Source organism: Drosophila ficusphila, unplaced genomic scaffold (genome assembly GCF_018152265.1).
Source record: "Drosophila ficusphila isolate 14025-0441.05 unplaced genomic scaffold, ASM1815226v1 contig_197, whole genome shotgun sequence".
Taxonomy (NCBI): domain Eukaryota; kingdom Metazoa; phylum Arthropoda; class Insecta; order Diptera; family Drosophilidae; genus Drosophila; species Drosophila ficusphila.
The window spans coordinates 3,394,785-3,415,164 of record NW_025064091.1 but is presented as its reverse complement, the minus strand read 5'-3'; the positions used below and the strand labels follow the sequence as shown (position 1 = coordinate 3,415,164).

The window sequence follows — 20,380 nt, the reverse complement described above, 5'->3', positions numbered from 1 at the left end:
CAGTGGCAGTGGTGCAGTGGCAGTGGAAAGTTTGCAGCTAGTTGATTCCCCCGAAAGTATGCAACATTGATTGAAACAATTAAAGTAATCCCTAATCGACAGGACTGGCTTTTCCTTGGCTGGTAGTTAAAGTCCACCTGCTAGCGACTGTGCGTGAGTGCACTGTAAACAAATGTTTGTTTCAATTAACTAATAATAATATATTAAATATGTTTTGGATATTTATCCCCATGAGTTTAAAGTGATATGTCCAACCACTTCTTAACTAAAAAAGTAATTAGATAATTATGTGCGTTTCTGTTTCTTTTCAATCATCAAATAAAATGAAATATATATGTGGCTCCTTACTTAAAATAAGGTTTAAATAATAACTAAATCAAAATGATAGACAATTACTTTTTATCCAGGAAAAGTAAAACCGAATAAGGAACCTACAACTTTATACTTTATCATTTCACCACCGAAAAACAGTTCTCAAATTAGTTTATTAACTCTTATCCCCCAATTGCCTCAGTTTGTTACATCGAATCATCGTTTTTTTCCCCTCTGCTCGACGGATGCATTCAATTTTGCTTTTACTTTGCGGTTGGTCGTTCATTACTTTGATTCCCAGCACAGATTCTCGACTCCCCCGCCAGCTTTTTGCCCTATTTTTGTGCTTTTTGTCCATTTAATGGCATTTGTTGTTGGCCGTTCTCGCAAATTATTGCCACCAATGCACACACACACACAAACACACAAATACTCATACACCCAGGAACAAACAAGCTGCTGGGGAATTTAATGCAAAATAATGATGCGAACGGCCGATGTTCATCCAATGCTGGGCCAATTTTCAATTTGATTTGCATGTTCTGTTCGCTGCGGAGTGGAGTGGACAAAACCCATTGGGTTTTCGACCAAACGCCGCCATCGGAATCAGAGTCCGAGTCCGAAACCGAATCACAATCAAAGTCCGAATCAGAATCGGATTCAGAATCGGAATGAGAACGCCATATATTGCTGATGATTACGACCACGCTGAAAACTGGATTTCGTTTGCGTTTATTTATTGTAAGTTTTGTTTGTGCGTTCGCGATTGCGTTTGCATTTCTGCTGGCTTAACAGAGTCGCGGATTAATGATGTTGTCAGGACGAAAACTAATGTGCATTCCATTCGAATCGCCTGCTTTTGCCACGAATTTACCCGCAACTCTTCTTTGTCTGTTTTTCGGTGCAATTAACGCACTTTCCAGGTCCCCAAATGCTATCAAATTACTGGTTTGGCTGTCTCCTCTTAAAAGGGGTTTTAAATCATGTTTTGGGGCATTTGCAATTTCGCCAGGTTTGAGCTTGAATTTGTAGTTATAATTAATAATGTAGTAAAGTACTTGCAATTTACCGAAACAGAATTCAATGCAATTAACTGAGCTTACTTAAAATTAAGCTTGTGCATCATGAGTTCAAAGTAAAAACAAACATGCGTTCGCAAATGTTTACCGAAAGTGTTGCAAGCTGATTACACTCTGCTACAAAATTATATTTTACGTAAGAGTTTTGGAAAAGAGAAGAGATTTGTTGGGATTATGATAGATAAGAAAGAAACTTAAATTAAAAATTAAAATGTAATTATGTTAGATAGTCTCCTCAGAAATTCGCACTTGGTAACCAGTCAAAAGTTTAAAGTTAATTTGCAACACTGTGAAGGGACGATATCGAAAGGGGAGTTGGTGATAGAGGGTTGAAAGGGGGTTGAAAGGGTGTGAAAGGGGGGGAATTGAGTTGCAGTTGCGTGTGGCGACATGCCACGCCCCCCACGGATTGGCGCCGCCCACTTGGCGTGTGCGTGATTGGAAATGAGTTCGAATTAAATCGCGGGCGGCAATTAAATGAAATGAAATTTCCTTCTCAAAAGTCGCTCGCCCGCAAAAGTGTGCTGAACAGTTTAAACCAGGCCCACACTCACACACACCCACACACACACACACTTTTAAGCACGCCACCACGCAGCACTCACACATACACACACACAAATTCACTGGCGGAGATAAACTGAAATCAATGACAAAAAAATACAGCGCTATCTGGCCATGTGTGCGTGTGTGGGTGTTCGTGTGTGTGTATGAGAGTGTTTGTGCGAGTGTATGTGTGGGTTGTGCAGCCAAACGAAGACACGAAAAAAAGGCGGCAAGCCACGCGAAGGATTCGAATGAACAAGGAGCACAGAGGTACACTGTAAATCTACTTTCTTAATTTGAAAATAGTATGATAATATTAAATATACTTTTAAAGTTTGCCATCAGTTTGCTATCATATAAAGTTGTATACCATCTTTGCTTAATTTACTATTTTTTGATAAGCGTTTGACTATAGATGCATTTTATTTCTAAAAAAAACTATGTTCAACTAAAAAGTCAAACAATCTTCAGAAATATTTTTTAGTGGTCATAAATGGGGAATTAAACTCGTAACATTTTTTGGTTTTCTTATTTGTGCACACCTTTTTCTCTCAGTGGCCGAGCGGCTTTGGCTTGAAGCAAGCGAGGCAACAACATCGCAGCGCCACCATCGCATCGATTGCTTTTGTTTTCGCTGCTCCTGTCGCTGCCGCGGTGTTGCTGTAGTTATTGGTATCTGGTTGCCGTGTTAATCTGCTTCCTTCCGCTATATTTGCGCGGCATATTTACGCGACGCGTCGTGAGGCGCGGCAAGTTGGGCTGAGGCAAGTTGCGTTCAGTTGAGTTGAGGTGGTGTGGCGACTTTGCTGCCGCTGTTGGCGGCGGAGCAGCTGGCGCTGATAAGTGCAGCAGCCGTGACAACGCGAACGCAGTGCTTGACAAACGTGCTGACAACAACAAAATCAACAAACAACCAGTCGGTCGGGCGAAAGATACAGACTCCAGCCACCAACTCACCAGCTCACCAGCTTTCCACTGACTATCACCCGCAAAAAAAAGGCACCCACTTTTCCCTCCATCCATCCATCCACTTTCCTCGCAGAACGACCTTTTTTCTTTCTTTATATATATCCGTGTGTTGTTTGGAAGGCGAGGAGTCAGCCGGGCAAACAGGCAGCCAGGCAGTCGGTAAGCCTGCCAGCCAAGGACTCGTTTATCCAGCGAGTCAGACGGTGAGCTGTTTAATTAAACATTAGGCTTGGCAACTTGCAGGTTGATTGCTAGCGCACACCACGGCGTATGAGCGATGTGGAATGTGAAATGCCAGTAGTTGCGGTTGCGGCGCGATAAAGTTACGCAGATACCAGCGTCCTGTGGCAGGCATTTCATTCCGCAACGGAATCCCGCCGACTGATAACAACTAATTAAACTCCCTCCGAATGTAATGGCGGCTCTAATGGCAAGAGTGGCGTTCTGGGGCTATGAATAGCCATGATATTAGCAGCAGAATTAGCGCTTTATGAGTGCAACTTTCCTGTTTCCGATGCCGTGTGAAAAAAAGTGACCCAAGCCTGCTTTTCTAGAGCTCATAACTTTGCCGATGGTCGAAATTTTGACCGCTGTTCATGTTAGTTTCCAAAACTAAACTTCCACAGTCCATAACTTTGTGAATTTTAATATGATTTCAAAGTGGCGTTCCTATAAACGTTTCTAATTTGTATACTCTTGAGTTTTTTGCAAAAGGGTGACCCAAAAGTGCACGCTCTTAACTCATTACTCGGATAATTGAGTCGAGACATACCTATATGAGATTGTGGTTTCATTTTCCTAAAATTTGCAATGTTTTTTCCTCTACTATTGTACCTTTATGTAATTCACAGTTTCTCGCCGGCTAAGCTTTCCTTTAAGGTCCCACAATTGGCCTAATTGAGGAACTGGAAATAGGATGAAATTTAAAATAAGCAAATTACGTTTGTGCTGAATCCGCTAATTCCTCGGCGGATTATAATCCAAAGGGGCGGCGGTGGAGCGGTGGAGCGGTGGTGCGGTGACATCGGTGCTTAGCCATGCGATCCGTGGCCGCCCAAATGTCTGAGTAATGGGATATTTCGCAAGTGAATTGGGAATCTCATTTGCTTGTTATTCATTGAGGCAACTAAAACCGCTGCCGGCTAACCAAATTAGTCGCAGCTCATCAATTTCCGTCATTAACTTGAAGTGGGATCATGGGGTCATGGCCTCCACTGGGTGATTTTCTTCGGTGGGTGGCTGTTTTGCCAAGGTATTCGTGGGTGACTTGGGTGACTTGGGTGGTTTAGTGGGTGGTTCGGTGGGCTGAGACAATTGTCAAGGCCGTCGGAAGCTGCCTCGCCTTTGGCATTATGACATGAGCAGCACTTATGACAATACGCCCAGTCACCGATATATTGGCAGTTAGTCAGTTTGTCAATCAGTCAGCTTGTCAGTCAGTCAGTCAGTCAGTCGGTCGGTCGGTCGGTGCATTATTCATGCGTCGCTTTGGGTTTTGCGCTTTCCATTGTTGTTGCTCATTTGGGAAGCTTGTCTTCCTCAACCACACATAATATCTATACACACACACATACGCAGTAACACTAATACTAATACTCAACACACAGAGATGCGTGTGCGGTGTCTGCGCTTAATTACATTTCAAAGGTTATTATGTAATTAACCTCGGTTCTCGCGTTCTCGCACATCTCACATCTCTGGCTGCTGTCACATTTCATTCCGAAAACTTCTGGGCTCGAGTTGCAGACTCCTTTCGACCGATCCCTCGGCGAATCCTTTACCGGATTCCCCACTCCTCACTCCTCGCTCTACCATCAAGCAATATACCTTAATTAATGTGTTCATGTTCTCGTTTTCCTTTCATTTTTTTTTTGTTTTTTTTTTTGTGCTTCGAGTGCCCTTCATTCTTGCGCTTGATTTTCTTGGCACGCGTCAAAATTCGAGGTTTAAATATTTCCCAACATGAAGATCTTCTTGTTGCGGCAGATGGAGCCCAGTTTTGTGGGCTTAACTGTGTTTCTCCCATCATTTTGCATCTTCGTTTTCTGTTTTTCTGTTTTTCCGTTTCCCTGTTTTTTTTCCTTTTTTTTTTTTTGATGCCGTAAAATTTTTCAAATGTTCCTCATATAAATGCGGCATATTTTGCCCCTTTTTTTGCCCCATCTGCCCGAGAATCCTTCGCACAAGCTGGGGCACAACAAAAAGAGTCAAGGCCGTCTAAGACACACACACACACACACACACACACACATACACACATGATGAGCAGCTCTGATGTGTACTTAATGTTGGCGCAAAATTAAAATTGCGTTTTAATAGCAAGTCAGTTTTGGGGTCCCTCGGCAAAAAGCATATGTAATAAGGGGGCTGCATTCAAAGGGGTCGCTTTGAAGACCTGAGCTTAACTCCTCTGTGTTTTGACAAACATTTTAATAGGCTGGCAAAGAAGGCATCTTAACTTTTATGTAAAAACAATAAACAAGGCCTAAAAATGTAAATCTGTATTGACAGACATTTAGCATTTTTGGGCATAATATAATACAGCTTCGAAGAAGAGCAAATTAGTGATTAGTTATTAAATAAATCCCTCAAGAAAGTCAAGAATAAAACATAAAATAGTTCGACTAGAAGATCCTTTATAAAACTATTAATTATATATTATATATCTGTTATCATAACTAAGTTGATATACCAACTATTTGACAAGAAAGGGTATCTTTGATCCGACTACTTGCAGTTCTGTTTTGTCGCAGTTAATTTGGTTGCAGACTCGGTTTTTGGGTCACCCCTGCGTCGCTATTAAATTAACAAAAATGTCTGGCGCAGAGGCAACAATAATGGTGGCAAAAAGCAAATGCAGCCAAGGCGAAACCGAAAGGCGACAAGGCCGAAATGAGTTGCAATACTAATGCAAAACTGTTGTTTGTCTGGTTGCTCGGTCGCCTAGTTGGATGTCCTGCTCCTTGCTCCTTGCTCCTTGCTTCTTGGGTCCTCGGGTCCTCGGGTCCTTGGCCACTATTTCAGCCCTCTTCCCATCCCAAAAGAAACCTTTCCTGCTGCCAATGAACGCATTAGAAGCCAAAATGTGGGCAAGAACAGCAATAACAGCGTTAACTACTTAACAGGCACATGTAATACGCTCGCACTGAGAGCAAAAACCACCACTTACATTTTACATTTGCATTTTCCAAAAAGGGGGGTAAAAGGGGATGGAAAAGGGGGTGGGTCATTAACCCTTGCGCTCGGGCTTTGTTTATTTGTGACCTGTGGCCAGTCGACAAAATGCGGTGTTATACTAAGTGACGATGCCAGAACCACAAATCAGACTGCAAAGTGATTAAAGTTGTCCTCGGGCCAAGAGTTGGCCCCAAAAAGTAGGCAATAATTTTCTGCACATTCTGGCGCATTCAGGGGGGTAGCAAAAAAGGGGGGGATCCGCAGATAGGGCGCACTCATTACTCCTGGTTCATGTCGCATTTAGTTGGCTGGCTGGCAGTGCATTAAGCAGCTTGCCCCGAAGCCAGATATGCCATCTGCCACAAGCTATTTGGCAAATGACGCGTTTAAAAACGCGACAGCGGCCATAAACACGCGCGAAGCATTTGAAAGCTGGAGAGAAAAAAGGCGAGGGGGCCAAAAAGTGGGACACACATTGCCAATTGACTAGAACATCAACTGATGAATGAGGCCAAGCGATAAACTAAACATTATCTCTGTTTCCACTGGTTGCTCAGAGTAAATATGCATTCAAAATATATATAAACGAGTGTACTCATCAATGCGTACTTATTGGATATGATTTTTAAAGGTAAATTGGGAAAAACAGTATTACATTTACCTCTAAAAAGTTGAATATTATATATCATTTAATAGCAAAAATATCTCAGTTAGCTAATAAAAATTTTAGGCTTACATTTATTAATTAAAAAATATATCATTATTTCACTAAGCTGTTCAACAAGTTATCCACACTTTTATTTTTCATCAAACCATGAAATTGAATTGCCGAAGAATTTTCCTATTACGCACCAATTAAATTCCAAGAATTTTACATCGGCGCTTAACTGCAGTTAAATAACTTTGAGTTTCCTCCTTTGCTAACGATGTTGATGTAAGGTGAAAAAATATTTTCAGCACTTTGGCTGGTTGCTGCTTGGCCCCCTATCATCCTTATTTCCTTTTTTTTTGTTTTGTCTTGGCAGCCGTAAATGTTTGAAATTTACCTTGGGGCACATGGACGATGTGTGCCATAATACCACATATAAAGCCAAAAATATACATTGCACTGAATCCCGGGGGATCCTGTCGCAGGACTATGATAATGTTTTGCTGATGCCTGTGCACCTTCACTTTGAGTGTATTATTTGCAGCGCATTTATAATGATATCAGCACATAAAAAGCGTGTTATTTGCCAACTTAAGCATAAGCGTATCAGGCTCTTCTGCCACCGAGAGTATTTTCTACTCCTCTCTCTTCTTTCTGCTGTCTTCTGTCCGCTGTCTTCTGTCTGCTGTCTTCTGTCTTCGGAGGAGAGACAGCTTATAAATACGTAGCGGCGGCTTGCCTCTGTTGTTGTTTGTCAAACGTTGTTAGCAGTGGGCAAAGTGGGTTGAATCCTGCAGCAACACCAGCAAAAGTAGGAGCATCAGGAGCTGCAGGAACAGCAGGAGGAGCAGGAGGAGCTGCATCCTTTAGCAGGAGTCTCGAAACGAGACCACATCATCAGCTTCAGCAACTGTGGCAACGTCAACAAGCGGCGAGAAATATTCACATGCATACTCGGATTTGCCTAAGAGCCGACTGCATGTCCATAAACTCACACACACACACAAACACCCAAATACGTACACTGCTGTGTAGGTGTGTGAGTGTGGGTTGTGCGCTCCAAAAACTATCAAGAACAGCGATGGCGAACAGCAAAGCCCGCAAAAGGCAAGACAATAACAAGAGCCGCAGCCCCCAAAACACTCACCAAAAAAAAAAAAAAAAAAAAAAAAAAACAGAAAGAAAGTGGCAAAGCCAAGGGGTTGGATGCAAAGGTCCTGCTGCAGGACACGAAAATACCCTAGGATGCAAGCCAACCTGCCGCACACAATTAATTTTGGATTATTTTCCAAAGCCGCAACAGCATTGACCGGTGCTTTAGTTAAACTTTAATGGCTCGGGGGTGGAAACATTATTTAAAACCTACAAACTTAAATTGTAAATCAATGCTCTTGAGAAACCAGTGAGGCTCTGTTGAACACTTCATAAATTCACAAGTTAGATGGTTCAACTAAAGAATGTAGGCATGTTTTAAAAATCAAGGTTATTGCAAAAACATTTTGTGAAGAATGATCTTTATTTCATATTTGCTTTATATTTTTCAAGGTTACAAAAGGTATATTTGTATATTTGTATATTTTTATTTTTTTATTTTTAAGGTTTATATTTCATAAACATTTTTTTGTTTTTTCAATTTTATATTGATATTTAGAGGCCATTAGGACGTCGTCATACCCCGTTCAAATTAAGTTCATCACAAGAATTCTTATTAAAAGTGAAGTCAATTTTGAGTAAATCTGCATTCTCCTGGCATTTTGAGCTGCTAAACCAAATACTTTTTTTCAATAGTGTCGCCGGTCTGCCATCACTGCCACTAAGCTGTCCGCTTTCCCTTTGCTTTCATCAATCCCTTCAACCCTTCAACTTCCCCTCCCCGCCCCTTTAACCAGCATCTTCACTTTCGTCAACCCTTTCTCCCCCTCCCCATCCATTCTTCTTCTTCTTGAACGGAGCACACGGGGCGCATGAGTAATCTGGGCAGCTTGTGCTTTGCATTTCCGCTCCGCCCGTCCGCTTTCCTCAACCATTATTCCCTGCATCCTTTTTATTTACTTTTTATTCCGACAACCCGAAGCCCGTGATAATATTGTTGTGTGTGTATATATGTGTGGTGTGTGTGTGTGTGTGTCTGTATCGGTGTATTTTTGGTATTTATTTTTGGCATTATTATTGCATATTTTGTGTCGCTCGTGTGGCTCCCTTTTCCCTACGTTGTGTGTTTTTTTTTTTCTCGCGCTTTACGTTAATGCGAAATTTATGCTTCATGCGCTTTTAGTTCTGCCCCCTTTTCGCCGCCACTTCCCCCTCATATTTACTTGCTTTTGCTGGATTTTGGTATGCGAAAATATTTTCGCCGGCACCCTGGATAAAAATGGGAGCAGCGCTTTGGCAGGTGTTTTTTTTTTCATTCTTTTTTTTCGTGGGTGGGCTGCTCACATATTGATATTGACCGAAAAATATCATCAGGATCCCCCCTTCTCCGCGACACACTCGCACAAAAACTTGTTTATCCTGAAAGCAGCAAAGCAAGAGAAATAGATAAACAAATACATAAATAAAAAATGCAGGCAACAAGGGAGTGTCGCAGCCAGAATGATAAAGAAACTGCCCAAGAAATCCCATGCCGCTAATGACGATGGGGCGTATGAGTAATGCGCAGCGAAAGGTGTGGTTTTTATTTGCCTTCCCCCATTCCAAATTAGTTGGTAATTGCGGAAAGGTAATGCGAAGAAAGTAGAAGAAATGCAACAACCTTGAGTTGGGTTTATTTATTTATTTTTTTTTTCAACGCAACTTGGTCAAAGGGAATTTCGCATGGCAAAGGGACCAAAAGAATGTGCAGCTGGCATTGGGTGTATATTGATGCTCCAATAGTTTTTGCACCACCTTCACCCCTTTCGCTTTCGCTTTCCCTTTCCTTTTCCCTTTTCCTTTCATTCAATTCATTTTGCCCTTCATTATATTTCTTCCGCTTTCAAAAACTTCGATTGCATTTCCGTTACCATTTCCATTTAACGGCCATGCGGGAATACACATTCTGGTAACTGGTAACTGGTTACTGGTAACTGGTTACTGGTAACTGGTTACTGGTTACTGGTTAAGCTGAACGCACAGTCTGCTTTCATACCACTTTGGGTCACCCCATTTCGCTTCGGCTTAATGGCCTCCACTTGTCGTGTTTTATGCCGATTTCGTTTTCATTTTCGTTTTCATTTTCATTTTCATTTGAGTCGCCACGCGCCGAGGCCAAGTGCATGCTGTGTGCCACGTCGGTGAACTTTTCATTCGACATTCGACAAACGGCGGCCCACAGAGAGAAGCACTCATGAGCAGAGAGTGTGGCAGTGTGGCAGTGTGGCAGGACCCCTAGCAATCGAAAGCCAACCCCTGCCACACCTTTTAAGCCTCCTCCTCCTTTTCTCCTCCTCCTCCGCCTCCTCTTTTTGCCCACTTTCAAATAATCATAAAAGAACGACGCTGGAAATTTATTAAGAAACTTGGGCACTAAAAATAGTTGCTAACATCGCAGGGGGGGATGCTTTTTGCAGGAGGGGAGGCCAGCAAAACTGGAATGCTGACGAATGCCCTTCGCTTCGGAAGGTCAGCGTTGTATGTTCCAAATCTGTGTGCTTCAAAAATAAATTAATATAATTTTTATTTACCCAAGTTCTGGGAAACGGAAACCAGATCGACTGGCGATGATTATGCTGATTTTTCTGTAACGAAATGTAATTCCTCTGGGGTTTCACAAAACACGAATACAAAACAAACAGATTTCAATAGCTTACTTTTCTACAAATAGTTCAGTTATTTTATATTTGCGCAACATAATTAAATGTAACGTTTTTAAGAGCAAAAGTTAACGAAAGTGCGCCAGTTAGCAGGAAAATATGCAAGCCAAGGAGCACTAATTGAATAACCATCTCTGGGTCTCAAAAAGCAATGCAGAATTCAATTTCTTGGAAAGTAAAATCGATATTCTGCCTTCAACTCAAATGACTACTTCTAGTTTTCACGTCTCTTTCAAACTTCTCGGAAGATTTTATGTGTCACGAAGAATTTGGCAAAGAAAAATTGGTGTTTTTCTTCGTTCGTTTTCGTTTTCTTTTTGTTTTTTTTTTTTTTGCGCTTTTTGTATGCTGGTAAAATGTTTTTGGACATTGCCGTTGGGCGAGCACGTTCATTAACCCTTGCCCGGTCCTCTAACAAACTGAGTCTCTTCCCTGCCCTTCAGTTCACTTTCTTGTCCATTGTCCTGCTGCTGGTTTTTACAGGGGCTCTTCCTTTTCCTATTTCCTATTTGGGTTCGGCTCCAGCGGCCTGTGAAATCCTTTTAATGGCATAAACGGGTTAAGCATTTTGGTGACGTAAATATGAACAGCAGCAGTAGCAGCAACATCAACAGCAACAGCAACAACAACAACAAAAACAACAACACATCGCCTGTCGGACAATGTCTGGTTTTATCCATTTCTGTAAGCCCTTTTGCCAGGAATCGTTGAGCTTTAAAGCCTGAATTTCAGTTATGAGCAGGACGTGAGTCTTTCCCCAAACACAGACACACACACACACACACACATACACATACAGCTTGCCATCCTTCTCCCACACGTTTTTGGCCAACTCGCTCTGCATGTGTGCATTGGGCATTTTTCAAAATGGCAAACAAAGCGCGCGTGACAGGAAAAAACGGCCAGCAAATCGTTCACTCAGCCTCAGAAAAACCCAAAATCCATTTCCCTCACTCACACAGGCGACTCTCCTTTTGTTTCATAGTGTGTGTGTGTGCAGCATACGTGTGTTAGTGTGTGTGTGTGGCAGACAGTTTGCCAAGCATTTGCTTAATTTAATTTTGCCTGCCTCAACGGCTGCTGTTCCTTCTTTCCTCACCACATTTCACAATTCCCCCATCATTTTGGGCAGGGAAAACTCGGGTTCGTCTCCCCGGATTGGTCGGAAAACCCCCAGACATTTCGCTCAGTGTTCGTGCTTCAGTGGCTGCCTTGACTTGCAGTTTGTTTTCTTTAAATTTGCAATTAATCAACTTAACGTGTCCAAACCCGGGATCTCCATCCCGAGCTCCTTAAGCATTCCAAAAGCCATCGACCTGCAGGCGAAGTTCCAACAATATGAGCCACTGAGTTGAAAAAGCACACTGGAATAAAATCAACAATTAAATAATCAACAAAGGCGCGGCCTTAATTTTCAGATTTTCTCTTCATTTCGCCCCTTTTCTCTGAATTTTAAATCCAGAGTTGTAAAATTAAAAATTTTATTTTAAATAAAAGTTCGTTCAAATAAAATGTGTGTACAACATTATATAATAATTGGTTCAAAACAAAAAAATAGTCTTGAAACATCCTGTACAGCAAAAGAATTCAATTAAAAAATGATTGACATAAAATCATATTCGACCATAAATATCTTTGGCTTTGAGCTATAAAAAAATACATTTAAAATTAGCATAATAATCGAAAAATGGGGAAGATAAGGTTAAGCCCTTTAAAGTGATTGCCGGAATTAGCCTGATGTTTTTAATTTAGGAGAGGGCTTTTCCGCAGTGCACTTGATGCATTTGCAGGTGAAGTTTGGGGCAGGCAACTGGAGAAGATGAGCTTTGCCGCTCATCTGCAGTAATCGAAAGGCCAAGGGTGATGACGGATTACAAATGCCACTCCCCCTTATCCCCCTTCGCCCCCTTCAGCCCTTCTCAGGATCCTCTTCTCTTGACAAGGTTGAAGGCCAAAGGCAGAGAAGGTGACAATTGTTCATTTGTTTGGCCCTTTGTTTATCGCCAAACAGTTGACAGCTCTGCTGCTTTGTGGAGCAAATAAAAGGGGAAATTAAGAGGGGAATGGAGAGGGGGGAGAGAGAGGGAAATAGAGAGAAAGGGAGACAGGATGTGAAGGATATGGAGAAAGGGATAACTACATGTGTGCAGAATGTGTACAGTTGATGGCCGCCTTTCTTTTTGTCATTTCAGTTGTGGACAGGCAACAACACACAAATAACCTGTGGTGTAATTTGCAATCAGATATTCTAAGCTTCTATTCATACCGTTTTTCTTATTGGATTCTATAGCGTTTTCCTTACTGGTTTCTGAGAACAATCAAAAGGTATCGATATATTGTTGCAAGCTTAAAATTTCTTATGAGTGTGGTAACACTAAAAATAACTATCGAGATGAAAGATATCGCATATAAGATTGTAAACAAACCCACTTCTGTTACACTTTTTCACCTTTTTACCCCAACTAAGAAAAGCAACTATTGCCAAGAGATTGAAATGTTGTATTACATTTTATTTGAGTTGTTATTTCATTTCCCCGTTCTCACGAGAAATGCACGAGAAATGCAAGCAGGGAAGATACCAATTAAATTGAAATAAAAGCCCCTATCAACACTTCCGTGCATTTAGATTTGCAATTCCGTTGTCGGTGCTACAATTTTTGTGACCATTTGTGACTGGCGATTGAGTTCCGCTCCCCAGGATGCCAGGATGCCAGAATGCTCGAATGTCCGAGTGCCAGGATGCCAGGGCACTTTGGCACTGTGGTCAACACAATCAGGATGCAGTCATCGCCAGTTGGCACTCCATAGCTCATTGCTCACAGCTCCAATGCTCCGTTGGTCCGATGCTCCGATGCTCCAATGCTCCAATGCTTGGCATTTTCCCCCCGGCTTTCACCGTTTTTGAAATTTTCTGCCACCCTTCCAGCTGACATAACTCCAAATGCACTTGCTGACAGTCATTGAAAACACAAACTGTAGATTATGCCACTGCCAGGGTTCTTTTTCGAAATAGCCCACCGCCACCTCCATTTCCACCTTGCCACCTTGCCACCTTTCCTCCCCACTCACAACCTCTTGCAACCTGGCAACCCAGGCAACCCGGCAACCCGGCAACCCAGGCAACGTGGCAACCTGGCAGCCTGGCATCCTGGCACTTGTTATAAATCACAAAACAAGTAAAAAACCAAAATTATCTAACGAAATGCTACTCGAGCGCATTGGAAAAACTCGAAGACCAAAAATATAGTCGCCTCGTAAAAGTCGAAGGGGGCGGGGCGGGGCGGGACGGGCTGGGTTGCTTGAGTTGGTTGTTTTTGGCCTTTCTAAGGGGGGCGTGGCATTTGGGGAGGCAGGTGAGCTTCTCGTCTCCTTTTCTCTCTTGGCTTAAATGTGCAGCATTGCAGAAAATATTTCAACCAAAATGCTGAGGCTGTACCCCCGCCACGCCCCGTTTTGCCTTTTACCTTTCCTTTTTTTTTCTGGTCAGTTTGGCAGTTGGTAATGCGGTCAGGATGTGTGTCCCTGTCTTGTCGTCCTTTTCCCCCTTCCCTCCCCCATTTCGTCCCCCACCCTTCTTTTCTCTGTTTATAAACGTAACAATGACCGCATTCTCCTGTGTCTCTTCTTGTGTGTTTGTGTATGTGTGTGTGTGTTGCTTTTTTGCTGAGCTGCCCTGAAGGCAGGACCCCGCCTTCCGCCTTCTTCCTCTTGCCAACCGCCTCACTTTTCCACTTTCCCATTTCCCAGGCGCCGAAAGTGCAGCAACAAAGTTAAAGTTTTCCTCTTTTTCTATTGACAACTGTGCGGCTTTTGTGCCAAAGAGTGGGCGGGGTCCAGTCACCTCTCTCACACACACACACTCACGCCCCCATATCCTTGCCACAAATACACGCCAACATACACACCTACACACACACACACACACAAATGGAGAGGCAAATGAGCAGCAGCCAAAATGCCGGGAGCTTTTTACGCGGCGCAGGCAGCGCACAGTGACTGCAAAAAAAACATTCCACTGCGCTAAGCAAACAGCCACTGGCAATTGGCAAAAGCGCTGAGCTGAACCGAAACCCAACCTGAAGCTCAAACTGAAACTGAAACTGAAGCTGTAGCTGAAGCTGGAGCTCTGAGCCCAGTTAACAAGCAGTTTGGCTTGAGGTCGCTAGCCAACCGCCAGCATTAAAACACCACCGCCACCGCCACCGCATTAAAACAAATAAAATCAAATAAACGTTACGTTTATTGCGCTGAAATGTTTACGAGGCCACAAACAACAACAATGGCATTCGGCCTGGACTGCTTCTGTTCCTGTTTCCGTTCTGTTTTGGCCAGGCCCATAGTGAAAAATCTCGCCATTTAATCAGGCGAACGATGACGACGACGATGATGATGGACAAATGTAGCCAATGTAGCCGTTGTAGCCGTAGTAGCAGCAACTTTGTTGGCTTAAAACACTGCCCAACAGCGAACCGAAATGGTCAAAATAACAAGAAGAAGAAGAAGAGGAGTGAGTGAGTGAGTGAGTGAGCGACCGTCATCCTTTTGTCGCCTGTCGTCCGCTCGTTATGTTTGTACTTTGGCCTGACCTCTTTTTAATTGTATTTTTTCCGGTCGTCTGCCACTTTGTTTGCCCCACTGTCCGTTCCTTTTTATCACGGAACAAAACGGATTTTCGCAATTAATGAATTTGGGTTAACTCATTGGGAAGCATATTTTTTGGCAATTATCATCTAGCTGGCTTCCTTGCATACATAATTAAATCCACTGAATAATACAACATTTTTACTTATTATAAATGCACAATATTTTTTTTATTTATGAAAAATAATGCAAGGGATACTTTGCTTTGGAATTTATAAAATTATTTTTATACTCATTTAATTATGTATACATTGGCATTTCAACATTTGGCTTACAAATGCAGATATTCACCTACAAAATGTGTTCTTTTGCTTGTTTGTCAACGTAATACAAGTAAATTGTTAAAATTTACACTATTCTGAAGGTGGTAACACTGAAGACGAAGGCATGTTTAAGAAGGGCAACTCTTTAAATATTTTGTATGTATGTATGTTAAGTTCTAAAAACCGTAAAAGGGAATCTGCGATAATGGGCGGCGTTGCCACTTTATTCAAGCAGCGCGCAAACTAAAATGGTGTTGGTAAACACTTCAATTTACGTAGCCCTAGTGCAAATCTCATTTCCGGGAAAAAATCAAAAACAGTAGGCTTTTTCCTCGTGCTAACCTAACCTTTTTTCGAATTTTCCTTTTGACATTAAGTTATTGCATCTAATTCGAGCTATCAAGTTCTATTTATGCAGCTGAATTTTGCAGGAGAAAAAAAGGTAAAAGAAGGTGATATATATTTTTTTTTCTAATATTTTTTAAACGCTGTAAATTGGCAGATTTCAGCGTTTACAATCCATGGACCTTAAGAAGCTCAAAAATATTGAAAATTCAGTGCGCATTGGAGGTAAAGGATCAGTGCGCCGCAAATTCAAATACATTCAGAAATCAGCTGCCGCCGTAGAAAAGCGCCTTGCGGCTGCCATTGGCAACTTGTCGCTCTATCAGTATCCGGGAATCCACGAAATAAGCTTTCAAATGTCCGACTCCAGTGAGATTAATGTGATTGGACCGAAAGCGGAGGGTTCGGTGGCAAGCAACGTGTTTCTGTTTACCAGCCAGATGTTTCCCTCACCGCCGCAGATTGCCAAGAAACCTCCGAAGCATAAGCCATTGACAAAACGTAATAATCCCAAGAGTGCACCCACCAAGAAATGCAAGAAACCTCGCCGTGGCGATTTTGAGGTTCAGATGCGTCGCTATTCCAACGGGAGCAGCAACAGCAGCAGCAGCGATGAAACGCCATATCGCCAGGGTGTCACTAAATCTGGTTCGGACAAGCCCATAAGCGATTCGGATGTCTCCGATATGGAGATGAATCTCGGTCCTTTGACCGAAGCCGAAATTGCCAAACTGAAGAATTCGTTGACCCCGGAGGATTCTCCCGATGATGAAGAGGTTTCTGAAGCTGGTGCTACTGCAGCTGTTGACTCTGAATTTTATTTATCAAGTTCGTCTTCTGATGTTGAAATAGTTAACCAAGAAATCGAAACCATTGCGATTTCCTCCGATGATGAGGAGGCTAAGCGCTCTGATGTACTGGATGAATTGGAATCGGATAGCGAATTTCGCAATAATTTGGTAAAGACCGATTCCGAAGATACCAGCGATTATCCAGATTCAGGGGATGAGCGCTTAATGTGTTATTTTGCTGCAAGCAGCCTGGTTGAGGTTGAAGTAGAGGCGTTTCTCGAAGATGCAGATGAGGCCACTAATTACCAGGATGGTGGTGACCCCGAGGAGTCCTCAAATTCGGAGGACATGACAGCTGAGGCTGAGCTAAATGCTATCCTGGATGGAATCGAATCAGATAATGAACTCTTCGATCCGAGGGAGAGAACCTATACCGACGATGGTCATGACGAATCCGGTGAGCATTCCAATGCGGAGGACAACTAAGGTGGAAGTTCTCGAACGCCGGAAAACTCAGAAAAAATACTCATATACTCAAATTAATCAAATTTAAAAGAAAAAGAAGTAAAATGTAGCTGCGATGCCAAAACAAAAGAATGAAAATAAAAGATTTTGATTTATATTCTATTGCTGTGATATTACTAAAATTAAAATGTATAAAAAATTAAAATGCCAAGTTTTTCTAGGCATTTTGTTATACCCCTGCAAAATTTCGGAATTTAATTAACAATTCATGTTTCGTGTCGTCCATAAAAAGTGCTTTATCACGTAGTCTTATGTTTAACGTAATTTTTTATGAAATATGTACATAGTTTTCTTTTTTGGTGACAAAGCTTTATATAAAAAATACTAGCTTATGCAATACTAAAAAATATGGTCCTTTGGTGCGTTTTTCAATACTGTTGAACAGTGCTGCTGTGTCGAAAAATATCTCTAAAGATGATGATTCAGCTAAATTCTTCTGCTTTGATTCTAGCGCTTTATTTTAGGCTGCAACAAAAAGTTAATCCCTTCAAAATGGACTAAAACATAATCGTATTGGCAACTGATTTAAATGCCCACGCGAATTTTATTTATTGATTTTATTTTTGGCTGTCAAATGAAAAATACGTGCATCAGCGGTTTCTATCTATTGTAAATTCTTTATTGTTCGTGGAAGGAATTAGGAAATACTCGTATATGCAATTTAAAGCATTGTAATGACTTTAAATGTCTAACCTCTCCCATAAAACTTTATTTTCTGGCTGCTCTTTTATATTCCCACTGCATTTTCTCAGATACATACAAAATGAATTTAAGAAGCGTTTAAGAGAAACTGCCACGCCCCAACTTATTAAGTGGGCGGAACTAACGTTCAAAGGGGGGCGAAAGGTGGAAGGGGGGAAGGCGGAAGGGCGGCGAAAACTAATCTGCGCCTCGAAAAATGTACGAAATTAATCTGCACATAAATTAAGCATTAAAATTTAATATATTTGTTTATGGGGCCTCAAAGTAAGGGGGGCGGCGCACACGAGGGGGCGTGCCGGATGTGCTGAATATCTGGAACATGCCATAAGTGTATGTGTATGTGTGTGTGTGTGTGTGTACATATACGTGCGTGTGTATGTGCTCTTAGTGGTAATAAATAAATAGCGAAAAGGTAATAAAACAGATAGGAAAAAGAGGAAAAAGCAAAAACCGTAGCAGAAAAAGTGTTTGGCGGAAGGATCAGGAGCACTGAAGGGGGGAAAAACGTGGAATCTGCCAACTGGTCGCCCATTATCGTATTAGCACATGCCACCAGTGATTATTATGAGGTGTCCTCCCCCACCAACCCCCTTTTAGCCCACCCCTTCAACCCCCTTAGCCTTTGTCTATGCATGCGTGTATAATTAATTTCAGCACCCCTGCTTACTTCTCCTCCTATCCAACAGCAGCCCCATGATCAGCTTTTCCATTTCCAGGGGGAAAAGCGGAAAGCGAAACAATGGCTGGATGGCCTTCGCAAATTGCCAGACTTTCCCAAAGGAGAAAGTCCAATGCCGACGATATGCTCTTTCCTTTCGCGAGCTGCGCTTTAATTTAACATATGTACATAAAATTCCTTTCAATGTACGGGGTAAAAGCTAATTTGGCCAACTAAACCAAACCAACATGGCCCTGGAAAACCCTTTCAATTATCGGGAATTTTGGACAGTTTAATAGTCTTATAACACCAAAAGCGGGAATTTCCAGTAAAGGAAAAGACGTTCTGTAAACCAATTATTGGGTAGAAACAACCTCATAACTACAGTCGGGAACTTTGATAAAATATTCATTATTTATATAATATATACTCTAATTTTAAATATTTCAACTTCCATTTCTTGCAGCTGAAAAGCAAAACGTTTTCAATGTCAAAAATTGTATTCTATTTTTATGTTGTAAGGAAAAGCCTTTTCAAGTTGAACTGTAACTTAACGCCAGAACTTTCGGATGTCCCAAAGACATTTGATTCTGAGAGGTTCAAGTATCCAAAAGTCCAAGAAGATGTCATTTTGCACAAGTGGCTCTCCTTACCTGTCATGTAATGTGAGTTTCCCGAAAAAAAAAGAAGGAATGCTCAAATGCTATTACGATTAGGACTGTCGCTGTGCCAACAGCTTGATGAACTCGGCAAGAATTTCTGGAAATTGCGAATAGTTGCGCTTATGAAAGTTGTCGTTTCGATTTGATGACTATTGTCGAACATTATCTGCCATAATTCGTATGAGGAGTATACCGATTCCGAGGCCCTTCAGCGGGCAGATGGATGAAGATGAATGGGCCATAAGAATATCTCATTAGGCTGAGTGAAAAATAGACCTTCTCGAGAGTAGGTGTCGTCCTGCTCTCCATCGAATCGAGTGGAGCAGCAGGGGATATGGGATACTACGCCATTTGCTCTGGCTCTTTGGATGTGCTTGTCGCCGCTTTTGTTTGGACTCTAATGAAATACGCATTATTTGGCAACCGTCTGGCAGGGTGAATTTAATATCTGCAATATCTGGGCGGCCATTGCCTGATGTCCTGATGTCCTGGTGTCCTTCTTCGAAGGAGCCGTGTCGTGGTCGTCGCCTGTCATCCGCAAACGATGCCATTCATTTTAAGTCACATGTGTCATCTGGCCAAATCCTGGCTATCGGGGAAATGTGGGAAATGTGGGGAAACTGTAGGGGAATGGGAGTATGGGGAAACCGATTGTATTGCGGTCGCCGTTTGTCCTTTCCCTTCGGCTTAAGTGTTTATTAATATCGAATCGTGCGAACTGGGACATGTGTTGGCCCCAAATTGACTTTGCCTTAACTGATAAGGTCCCTGTTCCAAGTTCCCTGTTCCCTGTTCGCAGGAGCCGCAGCCTGTAGTTATTGTAACAAGCCATTTGTGATTGTTATCGAAGCTGGCGAAGACAACAGCTGGTCACACTATACACGCACGTATCCTGGCCCTTTTGAAAAGAAAAAGTCCTTGCTCCTTTATGCTCTCCATTCTCCATTCTCGATTCGATTCCTGGCTTTCAGAACAATTGCGAACTGTATTTCTGAAGCACTGGCGTAGTGAAAGCAGGGAAAGTAAGGGAAAAGGGGGAAAAAGGGGGAGAGTGGGGGGCTTTGTTGAACCGCAAAGGAGGTCACGGGGTCAGCAGCTGGCGAGAAGTTCGCAGTGAAAGGGAAAAGTTCGCCTTCAGTGCTCAGTGCTCTTCAATTATTGTAATCTATTTTAAGGACTCTTGTATCAATATTTTCAATTCGCCTTTCCGAAAGAGTTCTCAGCGATTCCTATTCTCCTTCTTCGATTCACATTCCTTGTCCTTGCCAAA

General features: G+C 42.2%; 2 protein-coding genes across 6 annotated transcripts in view; both read left to right on the top strand.

The window, feature by feature from the left end:
* The window catches only part of LOC108097630 (zwei Ig domain protein zig-8), a 157,003-nt gene that overhangs the window by 49,987 nt on the left and 86,636 nt on the right, over positions 1 to 20,380 (top strand). The window lies entirely within an intron of this gene.
* On the top strand, positions 15,730 to 17,154 carry LOC108097629. The gene is made up of 2 exons (XM_017200054.1): positions 15,730 to 15,869; positions 15,930 to 17,154. Exon 2 carries the CDS (start codon positions 15,949 to 15,951, stop codon positions 17,047 to 17,049), a length of 1,101 nt encoding a protein of 366 aa, XP_017055543.1. The 5' UTR covers positions 15,730 to 15,869; positions 15,930 to 15,948; the 3' UTR covers positions 17,050 to 17,154.

Bases quoted from the DNA above. Each gene is read 5' to 3' on its own strand.
- LOC108097629 (XM_017200054.1), top strand. From the start codon at position 15,949: ATGGACCTTAAGAAGCTCAAAAATATTGAAAATTCAGTGCGCATTGGA.